Here is a 19,571-nt window from a genome sequence, read left to right on the forward strand (position 1 = left end):
TACAGGCTTAGCCTACTTATCGTCGGTATTGCTGTATCACAATCATAATAGCCATATACTTCCAGCCACGACTCTCCCGCTACAATAATTCGCTACCATTGAGCTGTGAAAATCTGTAACATTTGCAGAACAGATTTTTGTGATATCTTTCTCCAACAAAGGAGCACCAATCCATTGAACGGGAATTGAAAAGAGGATCCATTCTTATTGGCAGGACACGTTCGATTGAATGAAGTGTGAATTCCAGAGGACACTAACATTTTTTTCCAGGCAGCCAAACATATCTGGAAAAGAATTTACATGATAAAAGCGCCTGCAGCACGTCTGGAGGCTGATTTTGTCCCACCACCGCGTTGTCACATTCTCTGTTCGCCGATACGGGTGACTGGGTCTAAAATGCACCGCGAGACGATCTGTTCACTGTTTGTTCCCAGAATATCTTATATACCTGTGAAATCCGGCAGCCAAACCGTGACTGTCTAGGTCGAATATACTTATAGCAATAAAAAGAAAATTCTTCAGGTTCTGCCGAGAGTAAAATTGTCGAGAAAGACTCAGATCGTGAGACCCGAATGCAGCAGAACGTAATGTGTGTCGAATAATAATATATCCATAGTTATTGCTTACAATCATCCATGGAACTGCTCAACTGCATCATAGTCATAGACTTGGTTATTGTAAGAGAAAATTTTGTCTACTATATGGAAATTGCTCTCAATAATATATGCAATAATAGTATGCATTGATTTGGGGATGATTTTTCTCATACATCACTTTGACTCTTCTATATAACTTTTATTTTCATTCTTTTTTTCTGAGGGTAATGCTTAAATTAGGCTTAGGCTTCACCTGCGTGGGTAATGAGATAAATTGACTAGGAAAACTACGTTACATACAGCACCATCTAATTCGAAAAATCCCTGCAATCTACATCATTTATAGGCGGGTACAGCATTCTTAGTGAACCGTTACCTTCACGGAGGAAATGTTTTCATAAGATTTACATTAAATCTAGAAATGAAAGTATGATGTAGGAGAATCAGTTCTGCTCATATATCAGAACTTCAATTCAATATATATAAAAACTTCAAGAAATTTGATTTATCACGTAAGATGAATGTTGAATGTCATGTGAGAATAATAACACATTGGTAATTTCATTTTCAAGGAGTTAACTTCTTCAATATTAAAATTACCAGAATACGAAAATTGAATTGAAAGTAGGCCTAGGCCTACATAAGATTGTAAAACTAAGAATAATGATACTTTTAATTATCAGATGCATGGCTCTTAAGCTGGATTAAATTCTATTTTACGACATGAATCATTGGATTCTAACATCAACCTTTGTATTAAAGAGTATTAATTTATCCAGTTCAAAATTCTGGTATTACGGTATTTTAATTCAGCATTCTCCATTGAAAATTAATAGCAAACATTGTGATGATTAAAAGCACGTTTGGACAAAGTAAGATTATTAAATTTTGTTTTGAAAATATGATTATTTCTTTTGCAATAGTAAAAAGACTAATATCAGTGTTTGAGGAATTTGTACTGATGTAAGTCAACCGGCATTCCATGTCCCGGTTCCGCTTGGTTGAGTCTTCGTACAATAATTCAGTGAATTCAGGCCAAGTTTGTTGGCAGCAGCTTATCATGTTACTCCACCTATGGCCTGTCTAATTTCAAGTAAGGCTTTTAAGTTTTCAACTGATGACAGGCTTACTAGTAATAATTTTTTATTGCTAATCGCTGGTTACCCAGAAAGTTACTTTTTTGTAAAAATGAGTCAAGGAACTCTCTTGCTAATCATAGAGTTCTCACTCTTTACTATCGCGCAGTGTTTTTACTGTTAACTGATGCAGCCTCAAGTATCCACGTAAATATTATAAAAATATCATGTTATAATACTTGATAGTTCAAGTATCTAAAATAGTACCAGCCAATGATTTTTTGTGAACTTTAAACATATAAAGAAATTATATTTCATCTGATATTTTTTCTATATATAAACCAAAAAAAATATATTAGAATGAATTTATAATTTGCTGTGAATAACAAATAGTGAGTAGGTTTTTGATTTTGTATTAACATTTTTCAAAAAAGTGCAATACTTCTAAAATATTTAATTTATTGTGATACATTCTGTGATTCATTTAGAGTATAAAATCAACCTTCAAAATTCAAAATTTTAAATCATCATTCCTGGACCGAAAATCAAGTAACGAAGCAGTGTGTGATTACATAACCTTATCTTTTGGACAACATTAACATTTTATCAAAATTTTTGGAGAGAAATAGTACAGGCTCAGCCTAGTTTTTCCTCCAATGTCATAATTGTATTATGATTATAGTATTTTATACAATAAATGAAATGAAATGAAAGACAATGTTAACAAACGAACTGTCATGGTATTGATTCTATATTATTTTTAAAACTCGAGCTCTCATCAAACTAATAAAATTAATTTATAAGTAAAGCGTTTCAAACTGAGTCAAGTTAACTTGACTTCGTTTTGACTTGAAGAGCATAGTTGAGATACCCTTAAAAATTTGTGAACGTATGCTATATAGTCCAGGCGCTGGCTTACATTGAGCATACATGAGAGAGGCAGAGAATTTGACTTCGGATTATTGTTAGGGGGTCTTTAGTCTATATGAAACTCGATGTCGTCACGTCCCAGGTTGGTCGACAGCTTGAGGGGGACGGAGGTAAGTTGTAAAAAACGCGCGCTTATAAAATCGCCTGTCCTGCAGTTACTATTCATAGTACAGCTTTTAATTTATTCTCAATATTATGTACACATAACTGGCATTCAATGTGATCCTCTTTTTGCGATAAACCGCATAGTTTTTACGTAAAATATAAAATATCTCGAAAAATGTATTTTTTTATTATGGACTTTTTGTTATTTCTCGAATATTCAAGTCGTTAGCCGACTTGGAGGAAAAGGTTTCCAATAAACGTTGTAGGCCGTTTCTTCCTGAATCCAATGGTGTATATATAATAGTTTGGGGGTTACGATCATAGATCGGCGGTGGGAGGGGGATTAGTCCAGTCAATATAGACATAAAAAAGGGGGTGTGCTTGCAATTTATATTGTAGTTCTGATCTTTCAATATATTATTTGGGTGCATAAGAGAAGTCCAGAACCAATTTCTTCATGCAAAATTTCCTTGTGCTAGATACAGAGTGGCCCAAAAACCTCGTATTTTCAGCTCATTTTCCAGTTTTCAGCTATTTCTGCCAAATCTCGTAATCGGACAGAAAAATTTGCTCCCACCTTTTTTTTAGATTATAAAATTCTGAATAAAATGAGATCATTCGGAACTCTCTATCTACAATGAGTATTGAGTTATAATTTTCAAAAATGAATGAAATTTGAAAAAAATCAATTTTGATGAATTTTAGTTTTTGATCAACAATATCTTCCGATTGTTACCATTTAGATGTATAATCCAAAATCCCTCTAGGTGTATTTTTGTGCTCTACAATCTGGGATCAGCTAGAGCGCTCTATCTTATAAAGATTTCCAGGTACACCTGACATCAATGCTCCTTGTATTGTGAAAACACCTTATTTTCAGCTTCATCCATCATCACCAACTACATTGTCCTCACATTGATATTTCGCACAATGACATAAAATCATGATATTATGTTCTATAAGAATCACCCATATTCCAATACCCAAAAAATGGCCAATTTCAATATTCAAAGCTATGTATCTCGGTAACCCCTCATTATAAAAATCATTACTTGATCTTGAAATGTAGAATAGAGTTTTCTCTTTCATCTGCTCAAAATGATTCATGAAAAAATATGTTCGTAAAGTGAGTTTTGATTGTTGAAAAAAATCCGGAAATTGAAGATTTTTTTCTCATATTAACGGTTTTGGCATAATAATAGCGTATGCTACTGTTGTTGATGCTAACATCTCTATTAGTCCAGTCAATATAGACATAAAAAACGGGGTGCTTGCAATTAATATTGTAGTTCTGATTTTTTAATATATTATTTGGGTACATAAGAGAAGTCCAGAACCAATTTCTCCATGCAAAATTTCCTTGTGCAAGATACAGAGTGACCCAAAAATCTCGTATTTTCGGCTCATTTACCAGTTCTCAGCTATTTCTGCCAAATCTCGTAATCGGACAGAAAAATTTGCTCCCGCCTTATTTCTAGAATATAAAATTCTAAATAAAATGAGATCATTCGGAACTCTCTATCTCCAATGAGTACTGAGTTATGATTTTTCAAAAATGATTTAAATTTGAAGAGAAAATCAATTTTTGATGAATTTTAGATTTTGATCAAGATAGAGAGATAGGAGATAGAGAGTTCCGAATGATCTCATTTTATTCAGAATTTTATATTCTAGAAAAAAGGCGAGAGCAAATTTTTCTGTCCGATTACGAGATTTGGCAGAAATAGCTGAAAGCTGGAAAATGAGCTGAAAATACGAGGTTTTTGGGCCACCCTGTATCTAGCACAAGGAAATTTTGCTTGAAGAAATTGGTTCTGGACTTCTCTTATGTACCCAAATAATATATTAAAAAATCAGAACTACAATATAAATTGCATATGCACCAATGTATATAGTGACTGGACTAGATAGATAAGTAGCACTGTTACGCTGCGGCGCGGTCCTCCCCCATGATTAATACGCGTAGTGGCCTGTCTATCACATCGCTCCTACTAGTCTATGCATTCAAATTATGTTTTTCAGGAACGCTATCTCATGTATTTTCGGTCGCTGAACACGATTTTTCAACTCTAAAGTCTCAATAATTGATAATTCTCATCATAATATACAAATTATGGACAAAATTACAAACTCCATCTCATTCTGCAAGGAAACTAAGAAATGACTGTTTGAAATAAACAAGCCAGACTAATATATTCATTATGAATATAATATTCATTTATGAGATAGATATTCAAAAATGACAATATTTTAAATGAGGAAAAGATCTGAAGTGAGTTTAGAATGTGAATAGCACACGTCACCCAACATTGATCTCAGAGAACTGTTGGTTCTATTTATGCAAACCTGAACGCACAATAATCAATAGTATGAATTAGTAAGCAGTTATAATGTGGGCTCATGAATCACTACGTAATAACAATGAGATGATAAGTTAGTCCACTTGAAAATCGTACTAATAATCTCTGTCTCAAGGTCACAAAATCATAGAGAGGTTACAAATTGGATCATGGGAAATTTTTCTGGCCTTAAGGTTACAGAATCATCGTTGCATCTGGCAAAATTCAATCCCATTTTTGCATAGGTTCATTACAGAAAAACTATTTAGCCTGAGAGAAGTCTAATGGTTCTTTTTCCATGATGGATGTTGTTTTGAAAAATCGTGACCGAATTAACAATAGCTGTGGTATAATTTCAACATCGCCAATCATTTGCCGAAATGGAAACGCGCCTTATATGTTGCGTGATGATTCACTTACTACTAATGACCATTTTCCAAACTCAAACTATTTTTAGTTAATTATTTCACTTTAAGCTAAAAAAGAACCTCATAGTTAAAGTCTTAGATGCTTCTAAATTAGAAAATGCAGAGTATTAAAAGCTGAATTTTGTAGATACTAAAATATTGTCAACAGCAAACTTACAGAAAATGATAAATACGGAGAACATGAGATTATCATCTAATTTTTCAAGTTTTAATAAATATAATATTCATTCTGAATTATTTGGAACTCTGAAAACGGCAGCCGGATCTTTCAAATAGGCGAGTAGATAGGAACTTACTTGAATGGGGGAGTTACCGCTGAACTTCCTAAATAGGTCACCACTGAGGTGAAAACAGAATTTTTTATCATTTTTCAAATATATGCTATAATAATAATTTTAAACCTTGAATTCAAGTATAAATACCGATATTAAATGTTGAGAGACTACCAAGTCATTTGATAGCATTTTAGAAGAAGTCTGTTAATGTGTTGAAGATCTTCTACAGCTGAATGTGAATCACACAGTGAGTGGAACATTACTACTAATAAATAATTCTACTATAATAAGTTCTATAATAAATTCTAGAATCATGAACTCGAATATGGAGATCCGAGATGTTTTGAATAATTTAATTTCAATTGCGAAGGGAGGTGTTTCCAGGTTACACCCCCCATGAGTCCGAAAAAGAAGCCCAAAAATCCAAGATAACCTCCCCCCACCCCATCAAACTACAATAGGTGAAGCCTATAGGAGGCCCAAAAGTTACGGTGAAACATTTAAAAATCGTTGCTATGCTAATGTCAATAGCTAGAATACTGTGAGAAATCAAATGAGTAACAACAACACTATGAACCTAATATTCTTGAATTTTATCATTTGCTGTGAGCACGAATTGCTAGTGGAACTAGAAAATCAGTGAATCAAGAAAATGTGAGGGAAAAAATGAATAGATAAATGAAGTTGAATGATTGGAGATTATAGAAGTCGAAAAAATAAAGGATATTAAGTTCACCCTAATGAAGTTGTATTGATAAATGAAATGAATAAATAAATAATACTCACAGTTGCGACGATGGTGAGCAGATAGCGCTGAGTGCGTTCGTAGTCGAGGCTGCGGTTGACGGTGACCTGACCCTGGTGTGGCAGATTAATGGAGAAGAATCCGGCGCCGTCCGCCACATTGACGCGGTCCGAACCGACGCCTAGGCCGACGCCGTCGCCCGGAGCCACGCGGTACTCAACCAGTCCGTTCACACCCGCGTCCGCGTCCACCGCACGCAGCCCCTGGAAGATCGTCGTGCCCACCGGTGTCAACTGCAACAAAAAAAATGTGTTTTCAAAAATGTGAATCACATTGAAAACTTTGTTTTCTGACTCAATTTCTTGGATAATTCTATTATTCCATACAATTTTTTTATTCTTTGGGTTGAGGTTATAGTTTGTTACTTTTGGGTGCATTTTTTCAACAAAAAATGGCATAATGAAAGTTTAGAGCGAATCTAGTTTTTAAAGGATTGTCGCGTTTGTTACAATGTGTTACCACAGAGAAAAGAATACTATCAATGTAATGTAGTAACATATCTATAATGTTATAATCTATGTGTAATATATATAATCATATAATTCATGGTGTTAAATTCCAAGTTTAAAACCAACATCAGTTGTACATCCATGGTGGCTGTCATGGTGCATATACGACTCTGAGGCTGATTTAACACTAATCTGGCAGTCATTCTTATGACGTCACAATATCATGGGAACGATACGAACCATTGCTCATACTAGGCGATTTTTATCAAAATAAGGTTTACTCAAAATGCTGTGTATGTACAATCTAGGGTCCAAATATAAAGACTTCTTATCAATTTCAAGCATTCTAACACTAAATGACGACTAGTAAGTGAAAAGAAGAAAGAAATTTGTTCTCCAATATATTGCTACCTGAAACTGACACAACATGAAGGTTCTCCAAGAAGACATAGTTATTATGTTCATACTTCATAATGAGAAGTATCCAGAAGAAACCAAAACAAGATTATAAAAAAGTAGTGCACCAACTGAAACTCCAAAATCCATCTTGTTTTTTCGACAGTGAAGTCCGGGCGCATCTAAAAAAGCACTCATGAATAATCAAGTGTCAAAATCAAGTAGATTTCACAATATATTGGAGATTTGAAAAAACTTACATATTTTAGTATAATTTTCATCTTAAATATCAAACCAATTAATTTACGGATTATCATAAGAATCCCTTTTGCCATTTTTATTTCATTGATGACATAATATTGCGTAATCTCATCAATACTCATCTATATAGTTCAGTAAGAGTAGCTTCTCCCACACAATATATTGATTCCATTTATATTAGATTCTAGTACTGGTTCTGCTAGTTATATTGCACTGAAATAGTCACTTCACAATTCTGCTCACATTGGTGACCTGTTAGCCTGTTAGTGAATTTCTCCCACATAATATATTGATTCCATACACAGTAAACAATGTTGCTGACTGTTTTGTGAGAGGAATGATAAGTACATATTATCTATACTGGAAGATTGATAATATTTCTTTTAAACAGTCTGCCGCTCACAGAGATAGAAGACATTGCTTGAGCACGGAAGGCAATGTGATGCTGGTACAAGCATTAAATTATCACAGCCAAGGTAAGTGAGTACCAATTAGGAAATGGTATTACTGGTGTTTAACTTCTTTCTAACAATGAAGGATCATCAAGCAATGATCAAGTCATCGCACTTCTTTATTACTAGACGGTAATAAATAAATAAACAATAACTCACACCACGCATTTGGATTTGTACCTATCGATTACTGGAGACCACGCTTCTATTTGAAGTACAGTACTTGACTCGCACTAAACCTACTCACTTCCTAATACAGTTGTCTTCATTATGACAAAAGGCTCAATTTATCCATGAAATCAATTTATTGTTTACATTACAAAATGAGCAAGGTATATACCATTAATATTTATATGTTTTGAATAATTTGAATACAAATAAAGATGGAAATAATGACTATCTGAAATAGAATATGCCATACCGTATCTTGGGATGTGAGAGGAAACAGATCCACATAAATATTCTAGGATGGGATTGATTAGAAAATTTGAAATAGACTAGAAGATATTTCATTTCCACACTACATCTACAAAGAAAAATCTTGAAATTTTATTTTATTAAAAAGTAGCTTGACTTAATGCATCCATCAGGTGCTACAATACGTCGCCCTCATTGATGTTAAAATCTCACCGGAATTAGTTGTTTTAATTCAAAAGTAATTAATGAATTGATAACTTAGCAACGGTTCTTTTTCTAGAATACTCATTATTTGGATGAGACGAGCAAACACAATAGAAAGTTCAATTTCAATTGAGGCAAAAGAATAAAAACTCAATTTACTGTATTTCTGGATTTAGGAACAGAATAATAAATTGAGGCAGCCCTCGATAACCTTATTAATTCCAAAACCGCAATCAAACTTTGATTTTGATTTGAGTAACCGTCCAGTAAATTTGTTAGTAACTTTTCAAAAGTCACAATTCCAAAGCAATGTCCTTACTTTTCTTGATATGATTGGATCATAATGAAATAATATTACAGTGAAGGTAATGTCGAATTATTACATTCGCCACCTTGTAGAGACAAATTGCGTGTGTCTCAGGTAGCACGCGATTTTTTCACAGTGGCTAGTTGCGTAATTGATGGTGAATTTGTCATTTTCTTGTTGAGTGAGGTTGGATCTGAAAGTGGTCGCAACTGCACACGTTCTCAATCAAGTGGAGGCTGATTGTGAGCGCTGAGTGCAGTGCGCCTGGAGTACACACATCACTGGATCTGGCATGAAAAACGCAACTGCAAGATGGACGGACTGCTTCAGTCGGTTTTACACACTTGTGAGATTGGAAGCGAGTGAGTTACAGGTCTGATAGTAAAATTATACAGGAACAGGATGAGGGCCGCTGGCCGCTTGTGCCCCGACCGACCGGACGTATAGACAGCTAATGAAGTGAAGAGACCAACTGAAAAAGGAAGGAAAGTGACGAGAAAAAGAAGCGCAACATGTGAAAAAGGAGCTGGAATCGAGAGAAAAAGGGAAGAACGCGATCGATGACCCTCGACTTCCAGTTCGATTCCAGTTTGTCTCATAAACGCAGTAAATACGTGATCCTAATGCGAACCGAGCACCAACAGATGACTCCAACAATCCTGCCTCTACAGAAGCCTCACCATCATTTCCAAACACTCATCATCCTGCATTAATAAGTTAACGCTCTGATAAGCTTCAAGAGACTTCAAATATCATGAATATTGGAGGTCAACAACATGAGTTTCAAATATTGACGGTATTTTTGCAATTTGTTTTCATTGAAAATCCTGGAATAGATTCAACACTTTTCCATTGGCGTTGCAGTATTTACTGATGAATAAGCAATAATCTGCTCAATTTCCCTAATGAGTAGCAACCTTCTAGGGAGTTTCTTTCGCGGAGATTCAACGCCTATGGAGAATCAAATAATGAAATCGAGAATCCAAGAGGCTCTGAAGCAAGTAGCTTGTGATGAAGTATATATTGGTTGATATCAGCTAAGAGCTTTCGAAGTTATTCAAAGTATAACAATTTTCTAATTGTAGCAGTTTGAAGATTGATGAGAAATGTGCATTATACTCTTATGTATTATGGAAATACATTAAAAAATACATTTATACTAATACATTAAAAAGGGTATTATAAATAGCATTTATTATATTCCTGTTTGTTTCCTTGGATAATCATAAAGACCTTAGCAATCAGAGCTGATAAAAAATTGTAATAAGAATGAGAACTATGACTAAATAAGAGCATGGGGAGAACTAGAGATTCTATTGAGCACATGGTAGATCCTACATTCCTATTAGTATTACTCTCATGCGCGCAAAACTTATTTGAATTAGGTATCTCTGTGACTATCTTCAACATAAGCAGAGCCTATAGCGTAACTGTATTGCGATGGAATGTAAAAATTCATTACACGATTATGCTATTGACATTAAGAAGAAGTCGATTCTCGAAAACTGGTTCCACCTGCTATTGGAGTGCCTCTATTACTATCTCATTTCAGAAAATAATGAATTGGACTGGAATCGAGGAAAATGAATGAACGGTTATTGAACAGCCGAAGCCATTTGCAGTAAGCAAAACTACCTAAAATGGCAACGCGGAAAGAGAGGACCACGGTTTAGCAGCGTAATTGCAGGTGAACTGGTTCACAGAGATACCGCGAGAGAACGTTAGTCGACAGGATAATGGCACAAGTCAAGTGGGAGCTAATTGGTGGGACCAACGCACATTGCGTTGCGTTCATTGTGAAGTGCATATCATTACTGGCCCGTTTTCAGTTTAGCACTTATTGCTCCACTGAACACCGACTGACAGCTCAGAGCTCAGGATTCTTCACGTACAGATCAACGCTCAAAACACTACCCCAATTCTAAAAGGTTCCCATGATTTGCATAGCTTCTTATCTAATAGCCCAATTCTAGTACTAGTAGAAAGAGAAGTACAGTAGTAGTTTGAAAATTCTAGTAGATTACCATGATAGCGTTAGAATGAAACTAGATTAAGCTCAGGTAAAGCGCATGGGCCTTTTCAGCTACAAATTATTGTTCTCAATGGGATTCTGTGATACATCTTACTGCATTTTCAATCCGATCATCCATTTTATTCAGAAATCAGAGAAAAAATTATTATTTTTCTTGTTCAAATAGAAAGAGGGTTTTTGAAAAGATAATATTCTATATTATATCAAGTTGATCTTGACTAACTGGAAGTACAATAAAAACATTCCCCATATTTCTGGCAGGAATCCTAGTTGTCTTATAAACTAGTAGACTCATAAACTTGATTCCAGATGTAACTATGAACCAGCTGTGTCTTGAACTAGCTGTGAAAAAGTCCGCTGTCCGTTACTTTAGGGATGTACAGAAAATACAATGTTCTTATCTGTTACATTCATAAAGACTATTTAAAGTCTCAAATGTTTCAAATTTACCTACGTTACAGTGTAATACATCATCTAGCATCCATATAAATACCTCTATATAACAATTGAAGTAATGAAATAGTATAAATGAAAATGGAAGAAATCAGGGAAGAAATAAAAGAACGTTATAAAGAGGAAAGAAATGAATTCTTAAATGAGCTTCAAACCAATGATAGCTTATTTTTCGGAAATACGTATTTCATGTTAATGAGTTGGTATTTTCACTTATTCAAGATGATTCGTTACTATAAGGAATGAAGATTCTCTTACTTTTCAAATTCGATCCGATAAAAGAGTGAAATAGAATAAATCTATAACCAAAATTTTCTTGACCTGAATTCATTTGCAAAAGAGCAAGCTAAAACTAGAAATGGTGTATTAATAATGTGAACAACTATGAGAGCATTGTAGCATGGATCGTATATCTATGTGAATGAATCAAAAATAGATATTTGCCATGTCTTCTAAGACTCAGATGATGGGTATCTTCAATCTGAGGAATAATTCTTGTTATAACAGTGAGAGATCCATGAATACATTATTTTTTGATTGAACAAGCAGAGAAACATGCCAGTATTCACTGCCATCTATTTTCTGAAGGAGGATGAATAAATGTGGGGCAGGAAGATGAAGGTGAAGGAATTATAATATCAATAATGATAATAGAATATATGCTAGTTAATGGAATTATCATATCCAACACAGATTATGGATTATTTTCAAGAATGTATTATTTATGTAAATAATGTATTTATTTTTAAATCATCTTCATGTTTTTATGATTTATTATCGGAATATTCCATCAAGCCTGGCCTTTTTTTAAAGCATGTCAAAAACGCCTGATTAGCTTGAATAAGATATGACAATGAACTCATAGCATTCCCACATTTGTGAAACTGAGGTCTAGAATGAGAAAATTCTAAAATTCCAATTTTCTATTTCGCCTTGATTAATTTTGCGTAATAATTGAACAAGGTAAATGGAAACTTATTTTATTAGTAAGTTTCTAACAGGTACCTGTTAAGACCACCCAGGGAATATAACAAAGAGTGTAAATCAGTTTGTTGATTAGTACTTCCAGATTGGCACGTTGAGTAATGTGGATGAGTGACTTGCAATTATTATTGTTTTCCACTTTTCACGTTTTGTGGTCTCGCTTCCTGCACCACTGTTTCCGCTATAAATATTTGCAATTATGCTAGGAACGTTCAATTTTTTATATAAATTTCAACATGAAGGAATTCACAATCTACATTGTAAAACTGGGAGGTTGTCTAGATGCCTGGGCGAATACCTGTTGTTTTTTTAACAAAATTGTGAATGTTTATGGATAAATAATATGAATATGAAAAGATGAATGATTATAGAGAAGAACAGAACATCGAGAGAATCAGACATCGAAAGAGATTAAAGTTGATGATCAATTTGAATTTGAGTGAAAATACAAATTGTTATAGAAATATTTCACATGATACAGTAGAATACGTTGTAGTACTATGCTTTATAGAAACGATTACGTGATATTGATACTATAGATATTATTTCTGTTTTATCCGGTACTACACATAATTCTCATCATCCAAGTCCATGTAGTGTACCTGATTCTCTTTTTACATGTTTAATATCGGGGCACCGAGCTTCACTCGTTATTTTTATTCATTGATAAACAGAACACAATTCTCTAAAATGATCGTGATTATATTTAACAGCTGGCTATACGTCAGCGTCAGCTTATGAATTTCGAGGATGCGATATTTAGATTTTCCACAGAATCACTCGCTCACTTTTTACTATCCACAGACGACGAAAGTCTCAGCTGTTTCAGCCAAGGATGGATTATCCTTTTAATGTCGTTTAGCGAATTTTCCCAAGGATGAGACTTGGTGCAATCGAAGTTTTATATCATAAACCTACTATGTTCCAAATTTCGTGAAAATCGTTAGAGCTGTTTTCTAGATCCGTTGAACATGAATAACCAGATATAAAAATATAAGCAGACATACAGAAATTGCTCGCTTAATATAATAGGATAATATCAGTTTATTATTAGTAGACCACAAGGGATGTTCAATTTAAGTTTGCTTGGGTGATTTACTATGAAGGGGTGAAATTTGCTGGATGATTTGTGGCGGATAAAAATCTTTCAAGGTAGAGATGATAAACCAAGTATAGATCATAAATATTCCAAGTTGGATTCAAAGCGTTGCAATGAAATATAGTTTGAGAATATTTTGAGAAAATAGCCTGTTTGGTAAACGAAACGTGAACACGAAAAACGGCACTTCTCTCGGAAATAGAGTTCTGGTTCCTAAATGAAGTTGCCACCATAATTTATAAATGAGCTACACGTATAACAAACAGCAGGGTGCTAACGAGAGTAACAATATACAATGCTGATTAAGTTGGCTGTGCCTTCAGGGGACCAGGGACCACCTTCAAACTGGTTCCCATTATTTAATCTGTGGTGAAAATAACATTCACTGTTTATTTCGCTTGTTTTACCCAAATATGTTGAGAGAGCAAAAATATTTTGGAGCACAATGAAAAAGTTGAAATCCGATTGTTAATTACCAAACAAGATTCAGGTATAACATGTTGAAATCGAAAGCGGATTAGTAAACATGAATAATTCAAGTCATTGTGCCTGCCCCTTTTAAAAGATAATAGATAAGATAATTTTGAATAAAATTTAGAATTTAGAAATAGGCCGACACATCTAGAAAATACCTGAGTCTATACCTAATTCATGCAGGTGAACGGGCTAGAGTCAAGAAAACTTCAATTAATCTTGCCATACCTGATTTAATAGGTTTATACTATAGAATAACACTACAATTTGAAATAATTGAAAAATACAAACAGCTTCAATAAACAGTGGCAACTAAAATCGAACAACAGAAACAACAATTTCATGTTACTTTGGTGACATTCTTCATCTGATTCGGGGGCGCATTACTATCCCCGATTAGATAGCAATACGTCACAAAACCAAACAATATCAGTCATCAAATAACAAGTTTATTTCAACATGGAATTACTCAAGAAAGAAAAGCCCGTTGAACCCAAGTTTCGTCGATAGTAACCCATATAACCCATTTCATAATAATTTTGAATCCCCACTTTTGATTGACATTCTCGAATGAACCTTTGTTTCACTACACGCACTTTCGTTGGTCTGTACGTTGCTTTATCGTCGGGGTTACAGTACCTTGTTTTTGGCGGTGAGCTTTTACCGGTTGAATTTGGCTTGACGGCGACGTCCTCTTACGTCCCTAGACCTGTCGTCTGAACGGGTGTCTTGAAGCGGTGTTACATAAAGTTGCGGAACCAAAGGGGTGGTAGTACAAGAAGTTGGTTTGGGGACACACATGAACCGCTGTAAATAAATGTATTACAGCATTAATTTCTAACTCTTCCTACAATTCATCAAAAGCTAAAACAGGAGTTATCTATTGATTACAATTAATTAAATTCTCTGATTCTATTTGAATCCTCATTTTATATAGATTTTTATCTTTAAACTATACTGATTCTTTGTATCAGAATTAATGGATCTTTCTTCACAAATAATTCAAAAGTTCTGTTATAATTTAATAAATTAGCGTTCAGTTAAAAGCCTTAACGCCATGAGAAAACACAGTCAGAAAAATATAAAATTGAGTCTTAAACTCAATATGAACATAATCTTAAAATTTCATTCCAATTTAAAGGCTATCTTCCTGACTTTCAGCAATACTCTACGATAATATATCTCCAGAAACAATAACTCAAATGTAACGTAACTGAAAACTTTCTATACTTCTTTAGAAAAAATTTATAAGTATCTTCCATCACTAATAAAATCAAAAGGATAATTCTCAATCAATATTATCAACTTGAAAAATAACAGGCTTAATTAATTCAATACTCTTATGGAAGTTTCAATCAATTAAATTCCCTAAATTATATTTTAACCTTATTTTACGTACCTTAGCGGTTATTTGAAGAAACAATTATTCGTACATGAAGAAGAAACACAATTAAACCTTTCAGGACATGGCACTACTAGAAAATTTAAACATTAATAAAAAATAAAACTAGCTCCTACATTAACTAATGAAATAACTTATAAACCTGCCCAAAAAGGGCGAAACATAGTGACTACATCTTTACTCTCGTAGTGCTCCTAGCAAAGTGTCCTCCGAAACGTAATCTGGTCTCTCGACTGGGGAATCCCCACTACTGTATTTAGAAACAGGTCTCCTATTGGGCGAAAGGAATCAATTTGACCAATCGTCGCGTGGCTTCTAGAGCCTTTGGACCAAATAGTAACTGCAAAATCGGTAGTTTGTTATAATTTCATTGCTTGCTGTTTTCCAACTTATCGCACTTTATGTCGCGACAAGAAGGCTAAGTTTTAGAGATAATTCCATAATCTACATTCCTCGACGACTCGGAGCCACAATTTTTAAATATCTATCATGGGAAACTCGAAGTCATGGCCGTTCATAATAGAGAGAGAAAATAATTTATTTCGCTAACTCACTTACAATAATGACTCTAGTCTATTGCGTATTAAATTTACTATTATAACTTGGGAAAAGGCCTGAATTAAAAGGAGTGCTCGGCACATCATGTGTTGACAAAATACTGGAGTTGGAAACAGATTTTTAATTTCAATCTTTCAAAAACTACTTTTTCGTGTACCCGCTGTCGAAAGGTTTTTTCTCAAATGTGAGCTTTTGATTGAATAATATTTGATAATTAAACTCATCCAATGATAACGGGACATTAGAAGCTAAATAACTATAAGAGATCCATGATGGGAAAAATACCCATGTTGGATCTGATTTTGCACAGACAATCGTTAATGGATAAATTATTTATTACACCATCACCAGGCACTAGGGTGATCTGCTGTTTCAAGGCCATCAGCGACAGAGAGTATAGAATGTAACTTTCTATATGTTACATTGAATTCTATGTATGCATAGAATGTTACATTCTATCCTCACTGATCAGCAATACTTCCTGAAGCCACTGCCAAACCACAAGACTCTGCAGCAACATGTCAGATGTACTTTCTCCATCATCAATTGAAAGACCAACTCTGACCAACTGATTTGTTGATTGTTTATATTTGACCCACCCACAGCGAGTTAAAAATTAACTTCAAATTCGTTGTGGATTCAGCAAACACATCAGAATCCATTTCCTAACAATAATATTTTAAAACGAAAATAGCATGATTTCTTCCCCTTCAGAATGATGAGTTCAGAGCCAGAAAGATCAACATTGAGGTTTGTTCTAAGATATGAATTCACAATTTAATAATAACTAAAGTGAGGAGCTTTCCCTACTTCAGTTGATGGTACAATAATATAGAAACAAACATATAATATCTCTGTGTTACAGAGATAATACAATTCAGAATGAAACTTGAAAAACATGAACACTTGTTGAACGAATAGTGTTAAAAGTAGTTTTCACTACCCACAGAAGCGGAAGCCAAATTGCCCACACAAGGCGTAACTGTAAACTACCTCAGTAACAACTGTGCTGGATTCTATTTCATGAGTGTCACACCAGTTTTTAATCAGAGTGACAAGGTGTCTGTAGTTTATAGAACGTTTATGTTCAGCAAATTAATTCAGTAATTAATGTTGTCAGACTCCACGGTGCGAAAGTTGGCTTGTCCTCGGACAGATAAGTGACACCAACATCTATTTACTTCAATAAACTTTCAGTTAGCAGAACTACTGGTTGAGGTCTGCTAAGTTTCATGTAGCTATTTAGAGCTGAAGTGATTATTTAAGAGCGTTTGACTCCTCGAAGAAGTTGACTCTGAAGAGTGATACTTGAGGAAAGGTATTAATAATGCGCTTGTTCCAGAGGTTGCAAAGTGCAAAGCGTAAAATAGAAAGTTCATTTATTCAAATGAACATTGATTTATTACAATGTTTCATGCATTTGGCAGTACTTGTAAAATTCGAATTTTGCTCAGAATCAATATTGCATCTGAATTACGAAATTGACTGGAATACGTTCAGAAAACGCTGATATTATAGAAAATTGAATAAATTTCGTACTTGTTAGAAAGTAAGGATCAATTCAAATTGATTGAAGAAACTTCTTAAATGGTGTACATGGTTGATACGTAGATAAACAGGTGGATAAGTACTCCATCCGCATCTACAGTTAATTCTTTAACATCTTACAATGCTATTTGATTTTGAAGAAAAATTCGAGGTAGTAAAAAGTAAGTTCAAATTATTCTATTTAAACCAAAATAAACACGTTGACAAATTGTAAATATTCAATTCTATCCATTATCCCTACCAACTCATTAGAAGGATCCGCTTTTCTTATTAGAGAAACTGGATATTGATAAGTCTTATTATCTAAATAAATCATTATCTTTTTTCTATCTCATTTAAGTTTATGTTGGCAATGCAGTCAAAACAACTTGTGCTAGGATAGAGAAAACTGCACAACCTGGAGGCAAATTGACGATCCGCACTGCGACTGCGGTGATATCCAGTCAGATGACCGACCACCTCTTCATTCTAGGTGAGGTAATTAAATTCTGATAAAATGTCGTCTTGCTCCACAATGCACAAGACATGATCTTTTCAAATTTAATTTAATGACAAAGCTGTTAAAACAGTTGAATACTACTCCAATATTGGCATATAAATCATCTGACACGCACGAACGAATGATCTTGTGCTTGCTAATCCTATTATATCAAGCGAGCAATTTCTGTATATCTGTTTATATTTTTATATCTGGTTATCTGGTTATTTTTATATTTGGTTATTTATGTTCAACGGATCTCGAAAACGGCTCTAACGATTTTCACGAAATTTGGAACATAGTAGGTTTATGATATAAAATTCTATTGCACTAGGTCTCATCCTTGGGAAAAATCGCTTAAAAGGATAAAAACGATATTAAAAGGATAATTCACCCTTGGCTGAAACAGCTGAGACTTTCGTCATCTGTTGATAGCAAAAAGTGAGCAAGTGATTCAGTGGAAAATTAAAATATCGCATCCCCGAAATTCATAAGCTTACGTATAGCCAGCTGTAAAATATAAACACGATCATTCTAGAGAATTGTGTTCTGTTTATCAATAAATAAAAATAACGAGCGAAGCTCGGTGCCCCGATATTAATATTTATAAACACTTTGATCAAATTGATTCAGTCGTCACTTGCAAACTAGCCGTTGTAACAGATTAAACTACAAAAATAATATTAAATCGTTAACAAACTTTTATGAATATTCAATTTCTAAATTCTGATGTTTTGATCCATCATAACTCATCCTCAAGTAGAAAGGTTTTTGGTTGAAATGGATAAGGAGGTTGGCTGATTGTTCCAAAAAACTATCAATTATCAGACGCGAAAGTTATTACTAGAAAATTAAGCTAGCTATCCAATTGAATTTGACAGAAATTTATTCTAAAAGAAGATTTTGATAAGAAAATAGTCAGGTGTCTACAATAACAAGCTAGTGGAACATGTTGTGTGACCGGATTCTTAACTAATATGTTCACTCTTGTTCCTATTTCATCTATCAAATGAGACACGAAAATTACATAGGCGCCAGCACATGAATGCGCTTGATAACCGCATAACTGAGCTTGGACAGCCAAGTTCAGGATTACGTTCTTAACTCAGAAATGGTAACCGCATATTTTGATCAGCATTGAACTATATAAGTAGTGCAGACTGTAGGTACAGATTCCAGTCCATGAGTTCTTCAATGCTACTGTTCAGCGGTACTCAACTCTCTTCATAATAATACAAATACAATTTCACCCTTCTAGTGGATTGCATAGCATCAGTTCATTCCAGGTAGGGTATTAAATTCTAAATTAATAATTTATTATTAAACGAAAACCCAAATTAAATGCTGTAATTCACCCCGAAGACTTCTGCTACTGCAAATATTGCCAACAGGGTAAACAGCTAGATGGAAATTGGATTTCCATCTGTAAATTCTAAATTATTTTTGATAGGAAAAGTAAGAAATAAAATATGTAGTCAAGTAGCAAGTGGTCAGTGTTGAAGT

General features: G+C 34.2%; 1 protein-coding gene across 1 annotated transcript in view; it reads right to left on the reverse strand.

Moving 5' to 3' along the window:
• Positions 1-19,571, reverse strand: part of LOC111054821 (cadherin-99C) — a 98,593-nt gene that overhangs the window by 56,000 nt on the left and 23,022 nt on the right. Inside the window, exon 5 of the mRNA XM_039441771.1 lies at positions 6,536-6,787. Coding sequence (XP_039297705.1) covers positions 6,536-6,787 — 252 coding nt within the window. The remainder of the gene's footprint in view (positions 1-6,535; positions 6,788-19,571) is intronic.

This window comes from Nilaparvata lugens, chromosome 1 (assembly GCF_014356525.2).
Source record: "Nilaparvata lugens isolate BPH chromosome 1, ASM1435652v1, whole genome shotgun sequence".
NCBI lineage: Eukaryota > Metazoa > Arthropoda > Insecta > Hemiptera > Delphacidae > Nilaparvata > Nilaparvata lugens.